General features: G+C 41.1%; 1 protein-coding gene across 5 annotated transcripts in view; it reads right to left on the reverse strand.

Annotated features, from left to right (window-relative positions):
* Positions 1 to 309: 309 nt before the first annotated feature.
* The window catches only part of RASGEF1C (RasGEF domain family member 1C), a 137584-nt gene continuing 113912 nt past the window's right edge, over positions 310 to 23981 (reverse strand). For all 5 annotated transcript variants that reach the window (XM_082453547.1, XM_082453550.1, XM_082453545.1 and 2 more), the window contains one exon: positions 310 to 4534. In XM_082453547.1, the coding sequence (XP_082309673.1) occupies positions 4480 to 4534 (55 nt within the window). In that variant the 3' untranslated portion in view covers positions 310 to 4479. The remainder of the gene's footprint in view (positions 4535 to 23981) is intronic.

Below are 23981 nucleotides of genomic sequence, written 5' to 3' on the forward strand. Positions count from 1 at the left end.
ATTATGAACTTTCATCAGATCTTTTACCGTGGTCATTTTTAAGTCTTTTGTCATTTACAGACAGTTCTGGGTGTACTCTGATGATTTTGCAAATATGTTCCTATGAAAGGGTTTCATCTTCAAGAAATTCATGGAAAAGACTCTGACAAGTACAGGTTTCTGGTAACTGACTCTACTGCTGAACTGAATGAATAAGCATTTTCAGAACTCTGATGAAAAACTGATGAACTCATAAAAGTGCTAACAAAAGATCAAGATGAAAAAAAACAATTAATTACATGGGACTGAGTGAACTGATGAGGATGAGTATAATTTTTGTGACTTTCTGTCTGAATTAAAAAAAAAAAAAATCCCACAAGGACTCAGAGGCAAAGAATATACAAATCAATTTTCACTGCAAAGTAAAGGAGCTGTTACAGTGGAGGATTACTGGACTGAATGTCAATATTATGACATAGTATGAGTGTGTTTCATGTTTGGTAATTGCAATCATTGTTGCTTTTGTTGTGGTCATCCATGTACAATGCTTGGTGTCAGTCTATTTATCTCTTGTAAAAATAAAATACAGTGTGTGTGTGTGAAAAAAAAAATAAAAAAAAAAAAAATAAAAAAAAAAAGGAAAACACATTATAATCAAGCTAATGAAAACTAAAGATAAGAATAAACCTTGAGTGCCGTCTTCATGCATTGGAAGAACTAGTATTGTTAAAATATCCATACTACCCAAAGCCATCTATAGATTAAAGCAATCTCTACCAAAATTCCAATGGTATTTTTCACAGCGAAAGTAAAAGCAATCTTTAAATTTGTATGGAATCACAAAAGAGGTTGAATAGCCAAAGCAATCCTGAGAAAGAAGAGCAAAGCTGGAGGCATCACATTTCTTGATTTCAAACTATATTACAAAACTGTAGTAATCAAAGCAGTATGATACTGGCATAAAAACAGACACATAGACCAACGGAACAGAATCGAGAACCAAGAAACAAAATGTCTCATATATGGTCAATTAATACATGACAAAGGAGAATATTCAATGGGGAAAGGATAGTCTCTTCAATAAATGGTGTTGAGCAAACTGGATATTCATAGGCAAAAGAATGAAATTGGACCTCTGTCCTACACCACTTAAAAAAATTAACTCGAAATGATTCAAGACCTAAACATAAGACCTGAAACTGTAAAACTTCTAGAAGAAAACATAGGGAAAAAGCCTTCTTGACATTGGTCTTGGCAATAATTTTTTGGATATGACACCGAAAATGCAAGTAACAAAAGCATAAATAAACAAGTGGGTCTACATCAAAATAAAAAGCTCTGCACAGCAAAAGAAACAATCAACAAATGAACAGACAGCCTACAGAATGGAAGAAAATATTGGCAAATCATATATCTGATAAAGGGTTAATATCCAAAATATATAAGGAACTCATACAACTCAAGAGCAAAAATGGAATATTATTCAACCATAAAAAGAAGGAAATCTTGCCTTCTTCAACAACATGGATGGACTTGAAGGCATTATGCTAAATGAAATGTCAGACAAAGAGGAAAATCATGTGATCTCACCTACAGGCTTACCTTGTTTTATTGTGCTTCCCTTTATTGTACTTTGTGGATACTGCATTTTTTACAAATTAAAGGTTTGTGGCAACCCTGCATCAGGCAAGTCTATCAGTGCCATCTCTGTGTCACATTTGGTAATTTTTGCAATATTTTACTTTTTCATTATTATAGTGATCTGTGATGTTGCTACTACCACTTGCTGAAGGCTTAGATGATTGTTAGCATTTTTAGCAATAAAGCATTTTAAATTAAGGTATGTACTTTTTTTATAGACATAATGCTATTTCACAATTAATTGACTACAGTATAGTATAAACATAACTTTTATATGCACTGGGAAACAAAAAAAATGCGTGTAACTTGCTTTATTGTGATATTTGCCTTATTGTGATAGTCTAGAACTGAACCTCTGAGGTTTGCCTGTATATATGGAATCTAAAAAAGCTGAACTCATAGAAACAGAGAGTAGATTGGCGGTTGCCGGGGGGTGAGGGTGGAGTAAATGGGGACATGTTAGTCAAAGGATACAAACTTCCAGTTATAAGACGAGTAAGTTCTGGGGATCTATGTACAGCCTGGTGACTATAGTTAAGACCGCTAATTAAAAGTTCAAGGAAGCACTAAACATACTAAAATATGGTGTGTTCCCTTCCCCACCCATGTCATTGCTGTGTGCCCTGCAGGCCCTATTTGTGCTTTCCATTTAGACCAGTGGTTTCAACACTCAATGAAAGTTGACTGAAGAACAAATGAATGAATTCAGCCCCAGGTCTGTTGACCAGCCAGCATTTCTAGTAAGATGTTGGATTTTATTCTTGTTGGAGGACGGAAGGAATGGAAAGTGCCCACTGAACTGCGAAGGCATCTGGAGACCAAAAAACATGGCAGGTAGCTCCATATAATCCATGGAGCACTTGATTATAGGGTAACTTGCTCACAGGGTGGGATTGAGGGGCAACGATCCAGGAGTGTTTATAGCTGCATGCCACACCATCAAGGGGCCACTGGCACAAGGTGCTTGGAAATAGGGCATACATTCCTAAGTCAAAATGTGTGAATGTGTAACTAGTCTCATGGGTACTGGGAATATGTCAGTGAAGCTTTTCATTGTTGTCTGGGGACATAGAGGCCACTTGGTCCCAATGATTATTAAGCAATATCTATTAACTAAAAAGCCCTCGATGACAAAGAGGTGACTTACTTTACAGTACAGTCCTGGGTAGGGTCAGAGAAAGGACAGGAGGAACTGTAAGGGCCCAAGATGGCATCAGTTAGGCTAACAGCCATACAGCTCTCAAACAGATCGATCTCCAGGGAAACAGGTCCTTCCTGTGAACCCCTCAAGGTCAGAGCTCAATATACCTTTTCCTCCATACCTTCACTGCCTACTCCCATTTCCCTCACTCCCACCCCAGCTCAGGTTCAGATCTGGCACAGGAAGTGTGGATCTGAGATGGGGTGCAAGCTCCTCAGCTGTGCCTGGCCTGGGGTCATCTGTGATTTGCTTGCATGGAACCTCTTTACATTAACTACCTTCTTTGATGAAAGACCCTCGAGTTTTCTTTCTGGAACCCTCACTCCACTCTTGGCTCACGTGCTTCTGGGTGAGCCCCGCCTCCTTAGGTTCAAGAGGAGTTGGTTGTCCCAGCTTGGCCAAGAAAGTCACCCCCAAGCAAGGTTGATTTGTCCTTTAGGCACAGAAAGCACAGTGTCCGGGGCCCACAATACCTCCAGGGGCTCACAGCAGTGTTTCAATTTCTCTTAAAATCAGAAGAAAAAACATGATCTTTTAGGGGTCTAAGATTATATTCATCTTCATACCAATGCAATTGTGAAATAGATTATAAAATATGTTTTATGGAGGAAGGGGCCCATGAGGGCAGAAGTCCCAGGGGCCTGAAAGCTACGATGCAGACCTGCTGACAGGCCAGCGAAGAGCCCAGTGTGGACATGTGCTTCTGGCTGGTCTGCAAGGGGGTGGTGTTCCAAGATCCTTGCTGGAATTTATGGGGAGGAGGGTTGCCAAACTCATGGAGGGTCAGCGGTGAGCTACAGTTGGGAGAGGGGTTGTGTTGCCCACCCACTTGGGGAGGGTCTTCCCAAGAGGGGAACCAGGACAAGAGGAAAGAACACGCTTTTGATAGTATCGCAGGTGCAGGTGGGCCTCAAGGCATAGCTGAGCTGGACTTTCGAGTTTCTTGAGCCAAGGACTCTGGAATTTGGCTGGGACCAGTTTGTGTTGGATCCCTATTATTCACCACCAAAAGAGTCCTGGCAGATGTAGCCTGTGAGGAAATAAAGGCCCTTTTCCTTAATAAAACAGAATGCAGAGCTGCTTGACTACTTTAAAATTACAGGCCTATTCAAGGTTTTCAATTTCTTGTCAGTTTTAAAATTTTCTATTTTTTAGGAAACTGCCACATTTATCACGTTGTCATTTTTATTTTTAGCATGAAGTTCTTCTTTATAATGCTCTTTTATTCTTTATAGTTCTCTTTACTTCTTACCAACCAACCCCTTGTTATTCCGACCCCCTCTTGTGGTTAATAATTTGCTGTATTAAATTTTTCTATTCAAATTACTCAGTGACTTCTCTCTCCTGACTGGATTCAGACTGATACATGTGTTTTTATTTTTAATTCCAATTTTATTTTATTCTTGAACAGGTAAGTGTGTCAGTCAGGATGGGCTAGGTTGTTCTGTGGTAACAAACAATGCCAAAGTTCCATTGACTTTCCAACCTTGTTTGGGTTCCATGTTCATCCTGAGTTGTTGGCAGCTTCACTGCATGGACTTCTTACTCAAGGACTTTGGCTGGCAGAGATCTCACTGCTTGGACACTACTGATCTCTGGAGCGAGAGGAAATGCATAGCACCTGTCACTTCTGCACACACTTCATTGACAAAAGCAAGTCACATGACTGCATCTAACTTCCAGGGGATGCAGAAGTGCAGTCTGATCATGGGTCTAGGAGGAGGAAAACCAGAAGGATCAGTGAACAGCACTAATGACTATCAGAATGGGACATTCATGTGGGATATATTCACATGTAATACATTCACATGGGATACTATCACTGGGATATAGTCAAATGTTTCAGAGATCAAGCAATCCTCCCCACCAAACAGATAAGCACTTTTATTGGTTTCTGTGTAAACTTCCATTTTTTTTTTTTTTTTTATAAATTTATTTATTTATTTATTTTTGGCTGTGTTGGGTCTTCATTTCTGTGTGAGGGCTTTCTCCAGTTGCGGCGAGCGGGGGCCACTCTTCATCGCGGTGCGCGGGCCTCCCTCTCACTGTCGCGGCCTCTCCTGTTGCGGAGCATGGGCTCCAGACACGCAGGCTCAGTAGCTGTGGCTCACGGGCTTAGCTGCTCCGTGGCATGTGGGATCTTCCCAGACCAGGGCTCGAACCCGTGTCCCCTGCATTGGCAGGCAGATTCTCAACCACTGCGCCACCAGGGAAGCCCTAAACTTCCATTTTTCATATTTCTTTATGCAAATACAAATAAAGGCTCGTATATCTTATCCCCTCTCTCAACATGGGTAAAATGAATATATTTACCCATTATATATATTAAATATTAAATATATATACTATACTGTTCTGCAATTTGTTTTTTAAAACTTAACATCATGTCTTTTTTAGTACACAGTTTCTGCCGTTTTTTACACAGCTCCCTAGCATTCTATCACTTAGGTGGCCCACAGTAATTTTAATCAGCACCATCTGTTAACTGCGGGCACCCTCTAGATGAACATTTAGAGTGTTACCAATCTTTCCTGTCATAAATAATGAGTAAAGTAAGGAATTTTGCATGTGTGCTACTGTATTAGTTTGCTAGGGCTGCCATAACAAATACCACAGATGTGGTGGCTTAAACAACAGGAATTTATCTTCTCACAATTCTGGAGGCTAGAAATCCAAGATCAAAGTGCCAGCAATGTTGATTTAATTCTGAGGCCTCTCTCCTTGGCTTGTACATGGCCTTCATATATTTTCATGTGGTCTTCCCTCCATGTGTGTCTGTGTCCTAATCTAATCTTCTTATATGGACACCAGTCATATTGAATTAGAGTCCACCAATATGACCTCATTTTACCTTAACTGTTTCTTTAAATGTCCTATCTCCAAATATAGTCACATTCTGAGTTACTTGGGGTTAGGATTTCAACATGTGAATCTGGGGGCAGGGACATACAATTCAATCCATAACAACTGCTATATTGGTTGGTAGCAGGATAGCTGGGTCAAAGGATAAATGTAATGTAATTTTGATAGCCATTACCAAATTGCCCTTCATGGGATGCTATAATGGACCGAATGTTTGTGTCCCCTTGAATGTGATGGTATTTGGAGATGGGGCTTTGGAGTGGTAATTAGGGTTAGATAAGGTCTTGAGGGTGGGGCCCTGGTCTGATGTGATTAGCGCCCTTTTATTTATTTATTTATTTATTTATTAAAAATAAATTTATTTTTGGCTGCATTGGGTCTTCACTGCTGCGTGTGAGCTTTCTCTAGTTGTGTCGAGTGGGAGCTACTCTTCATTGTGGTGCACGGGCTTCTCATTGCGGTGGCTTCTCTTGTTGCAGAACATGGGTTCTAGGAGCACAGGCTTCAGTAGTTGTGGCACACGGGCTCAGTAGTTGTGGCTTGTGGGCTCTAGAGCACAAGCTCAGTTGTTGTGGCACACAGGCTTAGTTGCTCCACGGCATGTGGGCTCTTCCTGGACCAGGGCTCGAACCCGTGTCGCCTGCTTTGGCAGGCAGATTCCTAACCACTGCACCACAAGGGAAGTCCCATAGCGCCCTTTTAAGAAGGGACACCAGAGAGCTTGCTTTCTCTCTGTCTTTCCACATGTGCACAAAGAAGAGGTCATGTGAGCACATAGCCAGATGGCAGTATGTGCCGACAAGCCAAGAACAGAGCTCCCACCAGGAACTAAATCAACTGGCACCTTGATCTTGGACTTCTCAGCTTCCAGAACTGTGAGAAAATGAATTCTATTACTTAACCCACCCAGTCTATGGTATTTTGTTATGGCAGCCTAAGCAGACCCATTTTCCCACAAACTTGACAAGTTGTCAAGAGTGTGTTGTCAATATTATGGGTGAAAAAAATAAGCTGGTGTAATTTTAATTTGCAGTTCTTCTGTTACTGGTGAGAACATGCACTGTTTCATATATTTAAGGACCTCTTATTTCTTTGTGTGTGTGTGTGTGTGTGTGTGTGTGTGTGTGTGTGTGTGTGTGTGTGTATGAATTATTTGTTCATTTTTTGCCTATCTTTCTATTATGTTATTTGGTTTTATTCTTTTCTATTTCTAAGAACTCTTTATTTGGCCAAGTAATAAGGGGATGGTATACCTTAGGAGCAAAACCTAAGAAGGCACTCATCTAAGGGTTGGGTAAGGGTGACTTCTCTTACTTTCTTGCAAGTTTATATATGTATTTGTTAACTGTTGAGAGAGGTATGTTAAAGTCTCCCTCTACAACTTTGGATTTCTCTTTTCAGTTCTTTTAAATTTTGTTTTATGTATTTGAAGCTATGTTGTTGAGTCCATACAGATTTAGAATTGTGTTGTCTTACTGCTGAATTGAGTTATTTATCATTATATGCTATGGCTTGAATATTTGTATTCCATCAATTCCCTCAAAATTCATATGTTGAAATCCTAATACCCAAAGATGATGGTATTAAGAGGTGGGGCCTTTGAGAGGTATGTAGGTCAGGAGGGTAGAGCCCTCATGTGTAGGATTAGTGCCTTACCAAAAAAAAAAAAAAAAAGGCTCCAAAAGGATCCCTTGCTGGGCTTCCCTGGTGGTGCAGTGGTTGAGAATCTGCCTGCCAATGCAGGGGACACGGGTTCGGGCCCTGGTCTGGGAAGATCCCATATGCCGTGGAGCTACTAGGCCCGTGAGCCACAACTACTGAGCCTGCACGTCTGGAGCCTGTGCTCCACAAAAAGAGAGGCCGCGATAGTGAGAGGCCCACGCACCGCGATGAAGAGTGGCCCCCGCTTGCCACAACTAGAGAAAGCCCTCGCACAGAAACGAAGACCCAACACAGCCAAAAATAAATAAATAAATTAATTAAAAAAAAAAAAAAGGATCCCTTGCCCCTTCCACTATGTGGGGACATAATGAGAAGGTACCAACTATGAACCAGGAAGAGGGGTGTCACCAGAAGGAGACCACACTGGTACCTTGATCTAGGACTTCCCAGCCTCCAGAACTGTAAGCAATAAATTTCTGCTGTTTACAAGCTACCTAGTCTATGATATTTTGTTATAGCTACCTGAATGGACCAAGACATTATATGATGTCTCTTTTTACCTTTACTAATTCTTCTTGCCTCTAATTCTCCTGTATCTGACATTTGTATAGCTAGACCAAATTTCTTTTGGTTAATATTTGCCTAGTATATCTTTTCCCATCATTTAAATTCCAACCTTTTGGTGTCCTTATATTTAAGGTTTATTTCTTTTAAGTAGTGTATTGTTGATTTTTAAAAATCTGGTCTGGCAATTGTGATCTTTTACTTGCAATATTTAGCTTGTTCTTATTTAATGTATAATTGTGTTGATATCTACTATCTTATTAATCTTTTCTCTTTGACCAATTTTCCTTTTTCTATTCTCTATTGACTTCTTTGGGCTAATCAGATCTTCTGCATTATTTCATTTTATAGTTAACTATACTTCTTATATTAGTCTTTTCGTAGTTAACCTAAAGAGTGCAACAAACATTCTTGTTATGCTAACACATATATATGGAATCTAAAAAAAAAAAAAAAAACGGTTCTGAAGAACCTAAGGTGCAGGACAGGAATAAAGACGCAGATGTAGAGAATGGGCTTGAGGACACAGGGAGGGGGAAGGGTAAGCTGGAACGAAGTGAGAGAGTGGCATGGACATATATACACTACCAAATGTAAAATAGATAGCTAGTGGGAAGCAGCTACATAGTACAGGAAGATCAGCTGGTGCTTTGTGACCACCTAGAGGGGTGGGATTGGGAGGGAGACGCAAGAGGGAGGAGATATGGAGATATATGTATATGTATAGCTGATTCACTTTGTTATAAAGCAGAAACTAACACACCATTGTAAAGCAATTATACTCCAATAAAGATGTTAAAAAAAAAGAATGTAACAAATTACTACAAATTATTACTTTTTACCATTTCTTAATACAAATTATTCCCTTTACCTTTTCCCTATTAATGTTAGATGCTCAAAACAGTTAAATTCCATAGATTCCTCCTGAGTTTTGCATTACTGTTGGTATGTGTTTATTTCTACATGTATTTTAACTCCCACATGATATTACTTTTATTGTTTTGTATTCATTTATTTTAACCCATATATTTACCCTTTCTGTGCTTTTCATTTCTTTTTTCAATTCTGTAATTCTCTCTGGGATTACTTTTCTTCTGTCTTAAGAACTTTATTGAGTTTTTAGGTTTTATAATAAGTTTGCTAAGAATGAATTGCTCTTGGTTTTTTAATGCTTGAAAAGTCCTTATATCTCTCCATTTTTGAAGGACATTTTCTTTGGCTATAAAATTCTAGTAATTATTTTGTTTCAGTATTTTAAAGATGTTTCATTGCATTCTGGTTTGCTCCATTTCTGATGAGAAGTCTGCCATTGATCTTATTTTTGCTTCTTTGAAGTTAATGTACAGGCATACCATGGAGGTATTGCAGGTTTGGTTCCAGACCACCACGGTAAGGTGAATATTGCAATAAAGTGAATATTGCAATAAAGTGAGTCACACAAATTTTTTTGGTTTCCTAGTGCATATGAAAGTTATGTTAGGGCTTCCCTGATGGCGCAGTGGTTAAGAATCCGCCTGCCAATGCAGGGGACACGGGTTTGAGCCCTGGTCTGGGAAGATCCCACATGCCATGGAGCAACTAAGCCTGTGTGCCACAACTACTGAGCCTGTGCTCTAGAGCCCGTGAGCCACAACTACTGAAACCCACATGCCTAGAGCCCGTGCTCCTCAACACAGCTGCGTGTCCTTCTGGTGACACCCCTCTTCCTGGTTCATAATTGGTACCTTCTCACTATGTCCCCACATAATGGAAGGGGCAAGGGATCCTTTTGGAGCTTTTTTTTTTTTTTTTAGTAAGGCACTAATCCTATGCATGAGGGCTCTACCCTCCTGACCTACATACCTCTCAAAGGCCCCACCTCTTAATACCATCATCTTTGGGTATTAGGATTTCAACATATGAATTTTGAGGGAATTGAGGGAATACAAACATTCAAGCCATAGCATATAATGATAAATAACTCAATTCAGCAGTAAGACAACACAATTCTACCCAACCCTTAGATGAGTGCCTTCTTAGATTTTGCTCCTAAAGTATACCATCCCCTTATTGAGGATGAAGAAGCCACCACAATGAGAAGCCCGCGCACCACAACGAAGAGTAGCCCCTGCTCGCTGCAGCTAGAGAAAGCCTGCACACAGCAAAGAAGACCCAACGCAGCCAAAGATAAATAAATAAATAAATAAATAAAAAGTTATGTTACTGTTGTCTGTTGTGTGACATAGCATTATGTCTAAAAAAACAATTGCCTTGCGACTGGTGTCTGAAGTCCAAGGAGCGGGTCATGAGAATCTCCAATCTATAGCTGGTGGTCAGAAGCACCTTGGCTTGTGACTGACATCTGAAATGTTGGTTGCGGGCAGTCTTGTAGGATTGAACTCTTAACCTGTGGAATCTGATGCTATCTCCTGGTATATAGTGTCAGAACTGAGTTGAATTGAATTGAATTCTTGGATACTCCGCTGGTGTACAATAATTACTTGGTTGTATGTGTGGGCAACTGCCCCCCTGCCCTGCATTGGAAGTGGCTTCAGAATACCTATTTAGGTGCTGTTAAGATTTCCTCTTTTTTTCCTTTGGTTTTCAGCATTCTTACTATAATGTGCTTTAGTGTGGTTTTCTTTGTACTTATCTTTCTGGGGTTTGCAGTGTTACTTGAATCTGTGCTTTGAAGTCTTTAATTAATTTTGGAAAATTCTCAGCCATTCTCTCCTCAAATATTGCTTCTTCTCCAGTTCTCTCTCCTCACTTTATGGGACCCCAATTTTCATGTTTTCTCTCTCACTCATGTGATCCACATGTCTCTAACACTGTTTTCTGTATTTTCTTTTATTTTTAAAAAAATCTCTGTGCTTCAATTTGGATATGTTCTATTTGTAATAACTTGTCTCCATGATATTCATCATCAACTACTTCCCACCCTGAATGCTAAGGCAATTTTCCCATCAAGAGGTAAAATCTATTCCTTTATTCTCCTTGTATCTAGGCTGGGCTTAGAACCCACTTAAACTATAGAATGCAGTGGAAGTAATGTTCTTGGGCTTTTCAGGCTAAATCATAAGAAATCATGCACTTTCCATTTATCCTATTGGAATGCCAATTCTGGAGCAATCTGGTGATCATGTGAGAAACCTGATTACCCTGAGGCTGCCATGCTGTGAGGCAATCTAAGCTAATCATACGTACAGAACAACCATAGATGCTCCAGTTGATAGTCTCCACTGAGCTCAACCTTATGGTTGTCCCCCAGTGTGCTAGTCATACCAGTGAGTGTGAGATTACAGAAAATATATATTGGTCTCTGCCCCCAGTTCTTGGCACAGAGCTCCTGGTACCCTTGTAATTTCCTAAGTGATTAAAACATTAGGAAACATCTCTTATTCTAATATTTGTTTTTGATCCCGTCCCTGACAGGGCTCCTAAAACCCTTGTGAGTCTCTCTCTCTTTTCTTAAAAATTTATTTATTTATTTATTTTTGGCTGCATTGGGTCTTCGTTGCTGCATGTGAGCTTTCTCTAGTTGCAGCGAGTGGGAACTACTCTTTGCTGCAGTGCGCAGGCTTCAGTAGTTGTGGCTTGCAGGCTCTAGAGTGCAGGCTCAGTAGTTGTAGCACACAGGCTTAGTTGCTCCGTGGCATGTGGAATCTTCCCGGACCAGGGCTCGAACCCATGTCCCTGCATTGGCAGGCAGATTCTTAACCACCACGCTACCAGGGAAGTCCCAACCCTTGTGAATTTCTAAGTGATAAAAGCACTAGGATCATCTTTTGTTCTATTGAGGTAACTGTGAGTGAGCTCCTGGATGGCTTCTGGATGGGGCTGGTCACCAGCAAGACCAAGTTATGATGAGAAGCTTGAAACTTTCAGCCCCAATTCCCCATCCCATTCTCCAGAGAAGGGAGAAGGGCTAGAAACAGCTTTAGTAATTGATCATGCCTATGTGAGGAAACCTTCATAAAATCCCAGTAGTAAGAGGTTTGGAGAGCTTCTAGGTTGGTGAATACATACACACTGGGAAGGTGATGCACCCCAACTCCATGGGGACAGAAACTCCTGCACTTGGGACCCTCTCAGACCTTACCCTATGTATCTCTTCATCTGACTGTTTATCTGTACAAAAGTCATACCCTTTAATAAACTGGTAAATATAAGTAAGTGTTTCCCTGAGTTCTGTGAGCTCTAGCAAATTAATTGAACCCAAGGAGGGGGTTGTTGGAAACTCTGATCTGTAACTGGTTGGTCAGAAGCAAAGGTGACAACCTGGTTTTATGACTGGCATCTGAAGTTGGGGGGCGGGGTCTGTCTTACGGGACTGGACCCTTACCCTGTGGGACCTGACAGTAGCTATCTCCAGGTAGATAGTGTTAGAATTGAGTTAAATTTTAGGACACACAGCTGGTGTCACAGAGAATTGCTTGTTGTGACCAGATGTGTCAGAAGTAAAACGCTCTGTGTGAGTTAATAAAGGAGACTCATAGGGAAGAAAGTCATAGTAAGGAAGAATGGGGTTTTTCTCTACATAGGATGGGAAAATCTGGGTTTTTCCTTTACAGTGAGATTCTCTTGGACCAACCTATGTGTTAGTTAAATATCACCAAATGACCTCAGTTGATGTTACATGGAGCAGAAGAATCTGCAGCTAAACCCTCCTTGAATTTATGACCAACAAAACTGTGAGATAAAATGATTGTGGAAGCCACTAAGTTTTGGGGTAATTTCTTATGCAGCAATAGCTAACTGGGACATATTTCAGTACTTGGCAGTGGGATGCTGTCTTAATGGAAACCTGAAACATGGGGCATTGGCATAGGGACTGGTTGGTGGGTGGGCACCTAAGGGGCCTTGAGGAGACTGTTGATGAACACCTGAAGGACAGTGAGGAGAATGCTATTTGGAGGCGGGAGAAAAGGAGACTGGGACCCTTGTCATGTAGTTTGGCAACACTGTCGCCTGTGGTATTGTGGAAAATAGAAACTGTACTTACTGAACCTGTGAACCTGGTTGGGGAGAATTCTGGGGAGATTTTAGAAAAGGCCAACTGCCCTTTTCTGACTGCCTGTAAGAAAATATGAGAAGAAATGAAGTAAAAAATTTGCAGTTCTATTTTGAAGCAGATCTTAGATAAAATAGTTAAAAGCCAGGACTACATAGGTTTGAAAAATAAAAATTTTCATCCCTAGTCTTTACCAGCAAAAGATTCTCAAAAATAGGACAAAGATCTGAAACACTAAGAAAGATTTAACGGTGTGCTCAGTAGGATTCCTAAGAATCCCTGCAAAACAAGTGGGTCTCTAAGAATTTTAAGAGTGTATCTCCCAGACTCTTTCAACTAGATAAGCAGGCTTCCAAGAATCCTGAGGGCCTTGTCCCATAGCACCCTGATTCTTAGCCCAAGCTATGAAAAAGGCTTAGTCCGGAAAGAAATGAAGATGTGGCTTTTATCCAATGGAGTGGCTTACAATTGGATACACAGTAAGTGTACAACATTTTAAAAGGAATTACAAGAGAGTAAAGATTCATTGAGGCCTTTGGACCCCCCAACTTTCTGTGAGTAGGAAGCAAGTGAAAACACAGGGTTTTTTTTTTTTTTTAAAAAGAATGACTCAGAAGGCAAACCCAATGATTCTCATGGAGACTCATTCCCAGGGAGAAGAACCCAAGTCAAGGAATTGGCAACAAATTCCAAACTGGAATTCAGAATTGTTATGGAGCAGGAACTGCTGTGTGTCTTCCTTTTGAGAGAGTCTGTCTGGTCCAGTTTGGTTCACAATTTCTCTCCTTGGCCTGAGAGGAAAGACTCTCATTTAAAGTTCCACTGAAAGTGGATACAGTGGGGCAGATTTCACATCCCAAAAGGAAGTGGAGTTACCAAAAGAAGGATCAGGGATGCTAAGAGGTACAAAATTTCCATAATGATATGGAAATCTGTCCATGACATAAAGTTAAATGGAAAATAGCTAGTTTTAAAACAGCCTCTATGTTATGGTGCCATTTAATGTATGTGTGTGTCCCAAACGAAATGTCTAAAAATTGAAAAGAGCTAAATCTTCCATTGTTGGTAAGAATATGGGGAACAATTTATTCTCATACATGGCTGGTTGAGAGAAATCTGACAACATCAATTAAAATTTGAAAGATAGAGTATTCAACCCAGCAATCTCACTCCTGGAAATTTATCTCATAGGAATAAAATCAGTGGTATGTAATTACTGTGTATAAGTATGGCTATTACAGCATTGATTGTTTTGGGGCCAAAATACCCAAAAGGAAAATGAATACTCATCAATAAGAGAATGGCTGGAGAGGTGGAGTCAAGATGGTGGCCTGGGAAGACACAGAGTTCGCGTCTCCCCACAACTAGGGCACCTGCTGGATGCTGGTGGGGGACCTCAATGCCCAAGGAGATGGAAGGAACCCCCAAGTGAACCGTCGGGGGTTGGGCTGAAGCTCCTGCAGTGGGAGCTCTGAGTCCAAACCACTGGACTAACAGAGAACCTCAGACCCCAGTGAATATTCATATATATATTCATAGGAGTGAGGTCTCCTGGAGGTCCTCATCTCGGCACCAAGACCCTGCTCTACCCAACAGCCTACAGACTACCCAACAGCCTACAGACTCCAGTGTTGGAAGCCTCAGGCCAAACAACCAGTAAGACAGAAACACAATCCCAACCATCAAGAAAAAGAAAATGAGATGGCAAAAAAATATGTCACAGATGAAGAAGCAAGGTAAAAATCTACAAGACCAAATAAATGAAGAGGAAATAGGCAATCTACCTGAAAAAGAATTCAGAGTAATGATAGTAAAGATGATCCAGAATCTTGGAAATAGAATGGAGGCACGGATTGAGAAAATACAAGAAAGATCTAGAAGATCTAGAACAAGATCTAGAAGAACTAAACAACAAACAGAGAGGTGAACAACACAATAGCTGAAATGAAAAATACACTAGAAGGAATCAATAGTAGAATAACTGAGACAGAAGAACGAATAGGTGAGCTGGAAGACAGAATGGTGGAAATAACTGCTGAGGAGCAGAATAAAGAAAAAAGAATGAAAAGAATTGAAGACAATCTCAGAGACCTCTGGGACAACACTAAATGCACCAGCATTCAAATTATAGTGGTCCCAGAAGAAGAAGAGAAAAAGAAAGGGTCTGAGAAAATATTTGAAGGATTATAGTAGATAACTTCCTTAACATGGGAAAGGAAATAGTCACCAAGTCCAGGAAGCGCAGAGAGTCCCATACAGGATAAACCCTAGGAGAAACACACCAAGACACATATTAATCAAATTAACAAAATTTAAATTCAAAGAAAAAAGGTTAAAAGCAGCAAGGGAAAAACAAAAAATAACATACAAAGGAATCCCCATAAGGTTATCAGCTGATTTTTCAGCAGAAACTCTGCAGGCCAGAAGGGAGTGGCAGGACATACTTAAAGTGATGAAAGAGAAAAACCTACAACCAAGATTATTCTACCCAGCAAGGATCTCATTCAGATTCAATGGAAAAATCAAAAGCCTTTCAGACAAGCAAAAGCTAAGAGAATTCAGCACCACCAAACCAGCTTTACAACAAATGCTAAAGGTACTTCTCTAGGCAGGAAACACAAGAGAAGAAAAAGACCCACAAAACAAACCCAAAACAATTAAGAAAATGGTAATAGGAACATACATACTGATAATCACCTAGAAGGTAAATGGATTAAATGCTGCAACCAAAAGACACAGACTGGCTGAATGGATACAAAAACAAGACCTTTATATACGCTGTCTACAAGAGACCCACTTCAGACCTAGGGACACATACAGACTGAAAGTGAAGGGATGGAAAAAGATATTCCATGCAAATAGAAATTAAAAGAAAGCTGGAGTAGTAATACTTGTATCAGATAAAATAGACTTTAAAATAAAGAATGTTACAAGAGACAAGGAAGGACACTACATAATGATCAAAGGATCAATCCAAGAAGATAAAACAATTATAAATATCTATGCACCCAACATAGTAGCACCTCAATACATAAGGCAAATGTTAACAGCCATAAAAGAGGAAATCAACAGTAACACAGTAATAGTAGGGGACTTTAACACCCCACTTACACCAATGTCCATGACACAAGCTTTAAATTACACAATAGACCAGATAGATTTAATTGATATTTGTAGAACATTCCACCCGAAAGTGGCACAATACACTTTCTTTTCAAGAGCACACAGAACAGTCTCCAGGATAGATCACATCTTGGGTCACAAATCAAGCCTTGGAAAATTTAAGAAAATTGAAATTGTATCAGGTACCTTTTCTGACCACAATGCTATGAGACTGGAAATCAATTACAGGAAAAAAACTGTAAAAAACACAAATACATGGAGGCTAAACAGTGCGCTACTAAACAATCAAGAGATCACTGAAGAAATCAAAGAAGAAATGAAAAAATACACAGAAACAAATGACAACAAAAACATGACAACCCAAAACCTTTGGGATGCAGCAAAAGCACTTCTAAGAGGGAAGTTTATAGCAATTCAATCTCACCTCAAGACACAAGAAAAATCTCAAATAAACAATCTAACCCTACACCTAAAACAACTAGAGAAAGAAGAACAAAGAAAACCCAAAGTCAGTAGAAGGAAAGAAGTCATAAAGATCAGAGCAGAAATGAATGAAATTGTAATGAAGAAAACAACAGCAAAGATCAATGAAACTAAAATCTGGTTCTTTGAGAAAATAAACAAAACTGATAAACCCTGAGCCAGCCTCATCAAGAAAAAAAGGGAGAGGACACAAACCAATAAAATTAGAAATGAAAAAGGAGAAATCACAACTGACACCACAGAAATACAAAGGATCATAAGAGACTACTACAAATGACTATATGCCAGTAAAATGCACAACCATGAAGAAATGGACAAATTCTCGGAAAAGTACAATTTAAGACTGAACCAGGAAGAATTAGAAAATATAAACAGACCTCTCACAAGGAATGAAATTGAAACTGTAATTAAAAATCTTCCAACAAACAAAAGTCCAGGACCAGATGGCTTCACAGGCGAATTCTATCAAACATCCTTCTCAAACTCTTCCAAAAAATTGCAGAGGGAGGAACACTCCCAAATTCATTCTACAAAGCCACCATCACCCTGATACCAAAACCAGAAAAAGATATCACACAAAAAGAAAATTATAGACCAATATCACTGATGAACATAGATGCAAAAATCCTCAACAAAATGCTAGCAAACAGAATCCAACAACATATTAAAAGGATCATACACCATGATCAAGTGGGATTTATCCCAGGGTTGCAAGGAATCTTCAATATATGCAAATCAATCAATGTGATACACCATATTAACAAATTAAGAAATAAAAACCATATGATCATCTCAATAGATGCAGAAAAAGCTTTTGACAAAATTCAACACCCATTTATGATAAAAATTCTCCAGAAAATGGGCATAGAGGGAACCTACCTCAACATAATAAAGGCCGTATATGACAAACCCACAGCAAACATCATACTCAATGGTGAAAAACTGAAAGCATTTCCACTAAGATCAGGAACAAGACAAGGATGTCCACTCTCACCAATCTTATTCAACATAGTTTTGGAAGTCCTAGCCACGGCAACCAGAGAAGAAAAATAAATAAAAGGAATGCAAATTGGAAAAGACGAAGTAAAACTGTCACTGTTTGCAGATGACATGATACTGTACATAGAAAATCCTTAAGATGCCACCAGAAAACTACTAGAACTAATCAATGAATTTGGTAAGTTTGCAGGATGCAAAATTAATGCACAGAAATCTCTGGCATTCCTATACACTAACAATGAAAAATCAGAAAGAGAAATTAAGGAAACACTCCCATTTACCATCTCAACAAAAAGAATAAAATACCTAGGAATAAATCTACCTAAGGAGGCAAAACACCTGTATGCAGAAAACTATAAGACATTGATGAAAGAAATCAAAGATGACATAAACAGTTGGAGAAATATACCATGTTTTTGGATTGGAAGAATCAATACTGTGAAAATGACTATACTACCCAAAGCAATCTACAGATTCAGTGCAATCCCTATCAAACTACCAATGCCATTCTTCACAGAATTAAATAAAAAAATTTTACAATTCGTATGGAAACACAAAAGACCTTGAATAGCCAAAGCAATCTAGAGAAGGAAAAACTGAGATGGAGGAATCAGGCTCCCTGACTTCAAACTATACTATAAAGCTACAGTAACCAAGACAGTATGGTACTGGCACAAAAACAGAAATATAGCTCAATGGTACAGGATAGAAAGCCCAGAGATAAACCGACGCATATATAGTCACCTAATTTATGACAAAGAAGGCAAGAACATACAATGGAGAAAAGACAGCCTCTTCAATAAGTGGTGCTGGGAGAAGTGGACAGCTACATGTTAAAGAATGAAATCAGAACACTCCCTAAGACCATACACAAAAATAAACTCCAAATGGATTAAAGACATAAATGTAAGACCACTATAAAACTCTTAGAAGAAAACATAGGAAAAACACTCTTTGACATAAACCACAGCAAGATCCACCTCCTAGAATAACAAAAATAAAAACAAAAATAAATGAGACCTAATTAAACTTCAAAGCTTTTGTACAGCAAAGGAAACCATAAACAAGACAAAAAGACAATGCTCAGAATTGGAGAAAATATTTGCAAATGAAACAACGGACAAAGGATAAATCTCCAAAATATACAAACAGCTCGTGGAGCTCAATATCAAAAAAACCAATTAAAAAAATGGTCAGAAGACCTAAATAAACATTTCACCAAAGAAGACATACAGATGGCCAAGAGGCACTGAAAAGATGCTCAACATCACTAATTATTAGAGAAATGCAAATCAAAACTACAATGAGGTATCACCTCACACCGGTCCGAATGGCCATTATCAAAAAATCTAGAAACAATAAATGCTGGAAAGGGTGTGGTGAAAAGGGAACCCTCCTGCACTGTTGGTGGGAATGTAAACTGATACAACCACTATGGAGAACAGTATGGAGGTTCCTTTAAAAACTAAAAATAGAACTACCATATGACCCAGCAATCCCACTACTGGGCATATACCCTGAGAAAACCATAATTCAAAAAGAGACGTACCACAATGTTCATTGCTGCACTATTTACAATAACCAGGACATGGAGGCAACCTAAATGTCCACTGACAAATGAATGGATAAAGAAGATGTGGCACATATATACAATGGAATATTGCTCAGCCATAAAAAGAAACAAAATTGAGTTATTTGTAGTGAGGTGGATGGACCTAGAGTCTGTCATACAGAGTGAAGTAAGTCAGAAAGAGAAAAACAAATACCGTATGCTAATGCATATATATGGAATCTAAAAAAAAAAAAAGCTACTGATGAAGCTAGTGGCAGGGAAGGAATAAAGACGTAGACATAGAGAATGGACTTGAGGTCACGGAGAGGGGAGGGGGAAGCTGGGGCGAAGTGAGAGTAGCATCGACATATATACACTACCGAATGTAAAATAGATAGCTAGTGGGAAGCAGCAGCATAACACATGGAGACCAGCTCGGTGCTTTGCAATGACCAGAGGGGTGGGATAGGGAGGGTGGGAGGGAGGCTCAAGAGGGAGGGGTTATGGGGATATATGTATGCATATGGCTGATTCGCTTTGTTGTAAAACATAAACTAACACAGTATTGTGAAGCAATTATACTCCAATAAAGATGCATTTAAAAAAAAAGAGAATGGCTGAATCAATAATGGTGCATCTATATAGTGGGATATTATAAAGCTATTAAAAATAATGAATTAAAGCTTTTCTGTGGATTGGGAGGGATTTCCAGGAGTACTGGTGGGTGAGAAAAGCAAGATGCAGGAAAGCATCTATAATAGAACCCCATTTTAAAAATGACCCAAACCCCTTGTGATGAAAATTATATAAAATATGGAAGGGTGCATATTAGGCTACCTCTGGAGCATGGAGATTGGGTGGAGGGGGAAGGAGAAGGGGAAAGGCCAAGCAAAAAAGAAAGTTGAAAAATCACACTGGAAACGTAATCCTAATTAGATGAATGCATACACATAAACTTATTTATGTGGAGGCAGATATGTAAAGACAAATTTTAACCATTTCTGGAAATATATTTATTAAAAGGTTAACAGTGGTTATCACTGGAAAATGGACTTCTGTTTATATTTACTTTTCCTTTATGTTTTTAAGTATTACTAAATTTAAATTAATAATAATAATATAATAAGTTATTATTAAAGTGATTAGGGAAAATTATTTGATTTTGGAGTGCCTCAGGCCATGTGGGCTGCTGTAACAAAAATACCATAGACTGAGTAGCTTATAAATAACAAATTTATTTCTCACATTTCTTGGTCCTGGAAGTCCAAGATCAAGGTGCCAGCAGACTGAGTGCCTTGTGAGAGTCTGCTTCCTAGATATCTTTTTGCTGTAACCTCATATGGTGAAAGGGGCAAGGGAGCTTTCTTGAGCTACTTTTATAAGGGCAGTAATCCTATTCATGTGGGCTTCAACATGTGCATTTGGAGAGGCACAAATATTCAATTTGTACCATGGAGGAAAGAAAAGAAAAAAGGAAAGGAAGAAGGAAGAGAGGGAGGGAGGGAGGAAGGAAGGGAGGGAAGGAGGGATTCCCTCTGAGCCCAGGCTCCTCCTGGCAGAGAGCACAGCAGTGAGGGAGCACACAGCCCTGAGTCCAGTGGGTCCGACAGTGCAGGACCAACTTCTCCTTTACCTGCAGTGGTTTCACAGATGCCCCAGGCTCTGGTTCCTGGAATCAAAGGAAGCTGAGGGAGCAGATTTGCCTTCCTGTCCCCAGGAGCCAGGGTATGGGCATGCAGCCTGGTGGTGGCCCTCCTGGAGCCTGAGGTCAGCAGAGGCCCTTCATGGGACAGCAGTGCCGAGGAGTGTCCTGGGGCACGATGCCACTGTATGTCACAGAGTTCAGAGGCATGGCTTTGAGGCCCCAGAGTGGATGGTTCCCCATCAATTCCTGTCTCAGCTGTCCTTGGCTCCTTGGTTCCTGCCCAAGCCTGGTTCTCCCACCTTCCTCTTGACCTTGTCAGCTGCCTGGTACGCTTCCAATAAATCCCTTTTCTGCTGAGTCAGAAAGAGTCCACTTCTGTTGTTTGCAGGCACCACTGTTCATAATCAGCCCCATGGAGAGATGGGGAGCTAGGCCTGTCAGTTCTGTGCATGGGGTCCCTGGGCCCACAGCCCCTCCCACCCTGCTTTCTCCCTTCTGAACTATTACTCGGGCAAGGCTCGCACAAATGTCACCTCCTTGGCAAAGCCTCCCCAACACCTGCCCTGGCCAAGAGGTTTAGGACATTTTCTTGCCAAAGGCCTTGAGTCAGCATCCCCAGGTAGGGCAGGCTGGGGTGTATTGGAGATGTGACCCCCAGGTGGGTCCTCAGGAGCTGACACCGAGGGAGTGAGCTTTGCTTTCCTGGTGATGGCAGGGGTGCGGGGGTTGGGGGAGCCTGGGACTATTAGTTTCAGGTCCCACACCAGCAAAGCTGTGGTAATTTTTTTCTCTGGGGCTCTAGAGTCAAACACACTCACCCAATGACCACTAGCATCGTCTGCAGACCACGGAAGCTGCTCCACACATTCTTCTTGCTCATGGAATTGGACCCCTCTACTTGGGAGAGAGTCACTGTATTCCCTTCCTGGTGCTGTGGTACAAATCACCACAAACTTGGCGGCTTAAAATCACACACTTCTATCCTCTCACAGTTCTAGAGGTCAGAAGTCCTAAATCAGTTTCACTGGGCTAAAGTGAAGGTGGCGAGAGGGTTGGTTCCTTCTGGAGGTTTCAGGGGAGAATCCATTTCCCAGACTTTTTCAGTTTCTAGTGGTCACCTGTATTCTTGGGCTTATGGCCCCTTCCTCCGTCCTCAAAGCTCATCACTCTAATCTCTGCTTCCACCATCACATCACCTTCTTCTGCAGTCAAGTCTCCTTCTGTAAGTACACTTATAAGTATACTTGTGATTTCATTTGGGGCCCACTTGGATAATTCAGGATAATCTCCCATCTCAAGATCCTTAATCACATCTGCAGTCCCTTTTGCCATGCAAGGTAACAGTCACAGGTTCCCGGGATTAGGACTGGACATCTTTGGGAGCCATTATTCAGCCTCATGCAGTCACCCTGGCATGATTATGTTTACAGTGCCTGTGCCTCCTTCTGGCCTTTTTCTCTTCAGAGGGCCCACTGTAAATACCTCCTCTTGAGTGTCTGCATGAACAATGCTATGCTCTCACTACTTCTCCAAGCCCCAGTGAGCTTCCCAGTGGCCAGGGCAAAAGGTTCAATTCATTTTGTCATGCATGCCTGTCTCTCCAGCTAGGGTTAGAGGCCACTGCTCAATGTCCTTGCCTGTCTCAGCACCTACACCATGCTCGGCATGGGACGGGCTTCCACAGCATCTGCTGGCCAGTCACAGAGGAAGAGGCAGTTCCCCTAGGCCCACACTCGGGCTACAGCCCACAACAAGTCCTCTGTCCTCTTGGAGGTCTGGATAGGAACCTCTGCCCTTCTCCCTGGTCCCTAACCAGAGTGCCCTCAATGCCTCCTTCACTGCTCAGCTGCTCCTCTGAGATTTGTAGGTGAGTTCCATTCCGGGGACAGAGGGGACATATGCCTTGCCTGGGAGCCAACCTGACTTACTCCCCCAGCTTGACCAATCCCGACTCCATCACTCAGAACCCACCTATGAGGAAGGGCCACCAGGCATACCTGACAGGTTCTGGAACCTTCTCTTTTGGGTGTAAAAAAAGAAAAGAAGAATAGTGTCATTTTCAAGTGAATGGGAAATTAAGCCCAGACCAGATGACAGAGGGCTGTGGATAGATTTCATTTGAATGGATGCCAGCCTCACAGCCTCCTCAGGGTCCTAAACACAACTGACTACAGCCCAGGCAAGCCACAGGAAGAGACGAGAAGGCCATTGGGATGGTACAGAATTGCTGTGGCCCAGAGCTGGCAGAGGTGCAGCAGCTTCTCAAGAGAAGCCCGAGACCCAGGTTGGTATATACAATCTCCAGTTCTAAATGTTTGCTTCCAAGTAACTAAATTGCAGCCACCATGCATGCCTGGCCCAAGGGGTCTGGGCCAGGATGTGGGTCTCCGACTGTGCTTCTGCCTGGCTAGTGTCTTTGATACCATGCTCTGTCGTGCCCAGGCCACTGTTTTCTCAACATGGGGATTGTGGACCACCTGTGTCAGCATCACCTGGGGACACACGTTACCAGTGGGACTCCTGGGCCCACGTTTGATCCCTGAGCCTGAGCCCTATGGGTAGTGCTCAGGACCCTGCATCTGCCACAAGTGCCACAGCAATAGTTCCTTTAAAACTTCTGGATTTGAGAACCCTGGCTAAAGTTCATCATGGAGCCCTGAGGAATCCAGACACCCAGAGCTGTTTAGCTCCAGTCAGTGTCATATTTGGGACTTATGTGACATATGAGTTCCTTTAGAAAGCAATCCCACCTGCTAAATAAAGTTTGCTGTCTAGCTTTGCTGATGTGGGCAGTGGGAGCATGGAATCTAAGGCAGGCAGAGCAAGCCTGATTTTTTGAAGACGAGTCCAGCCATGACACTTGTCTGCTCACACCCTCCAGCGGCTCCCCATACATTCATAGTCCAGTCCTTGGCCATCTCATGGCCTCAGGCCCTGGAGGCCTCCACCTCTCTGCTGTCATTCTCCACCATTGCACTTGCCCCTTTGCTCAAATGTCACTTTCTCAGTAAGACTTCCTCTGATCGCCCTGTATAATGTAGTCTTTCCCACCCCAAACTCTCTCCCTTCCAAACAATTTTTCTTCCTAGTCCACAGCTGCTTCCACATTCTGACATCACATTATAGGATGTTTTGTTCCCAGCTGTATCCTCAGAGAGCAGTGTCTAACACACAGTGGGTGCTGAATAACTACTTGTGGAACGAATGAATGAAGGACTACACTACAATTTGTTTCCGCCTCAGGGCCTTGGCGTGGGCTGGTGCCTTTGTCGGGAAA

This window comes from Balaenoptera physalus (assembly GCF_965194825.1).
Source record: "Balaenoptera physalus genome assembly, chromosome: 3".
In the NCBI taxonomy this organism is placed as follows: Eukaryota; Metazoa; Chordata; class Mammalia; order Artiodactyla; family Balaenopteridae; genus Balaenoptera; species Balaenoptera physalus.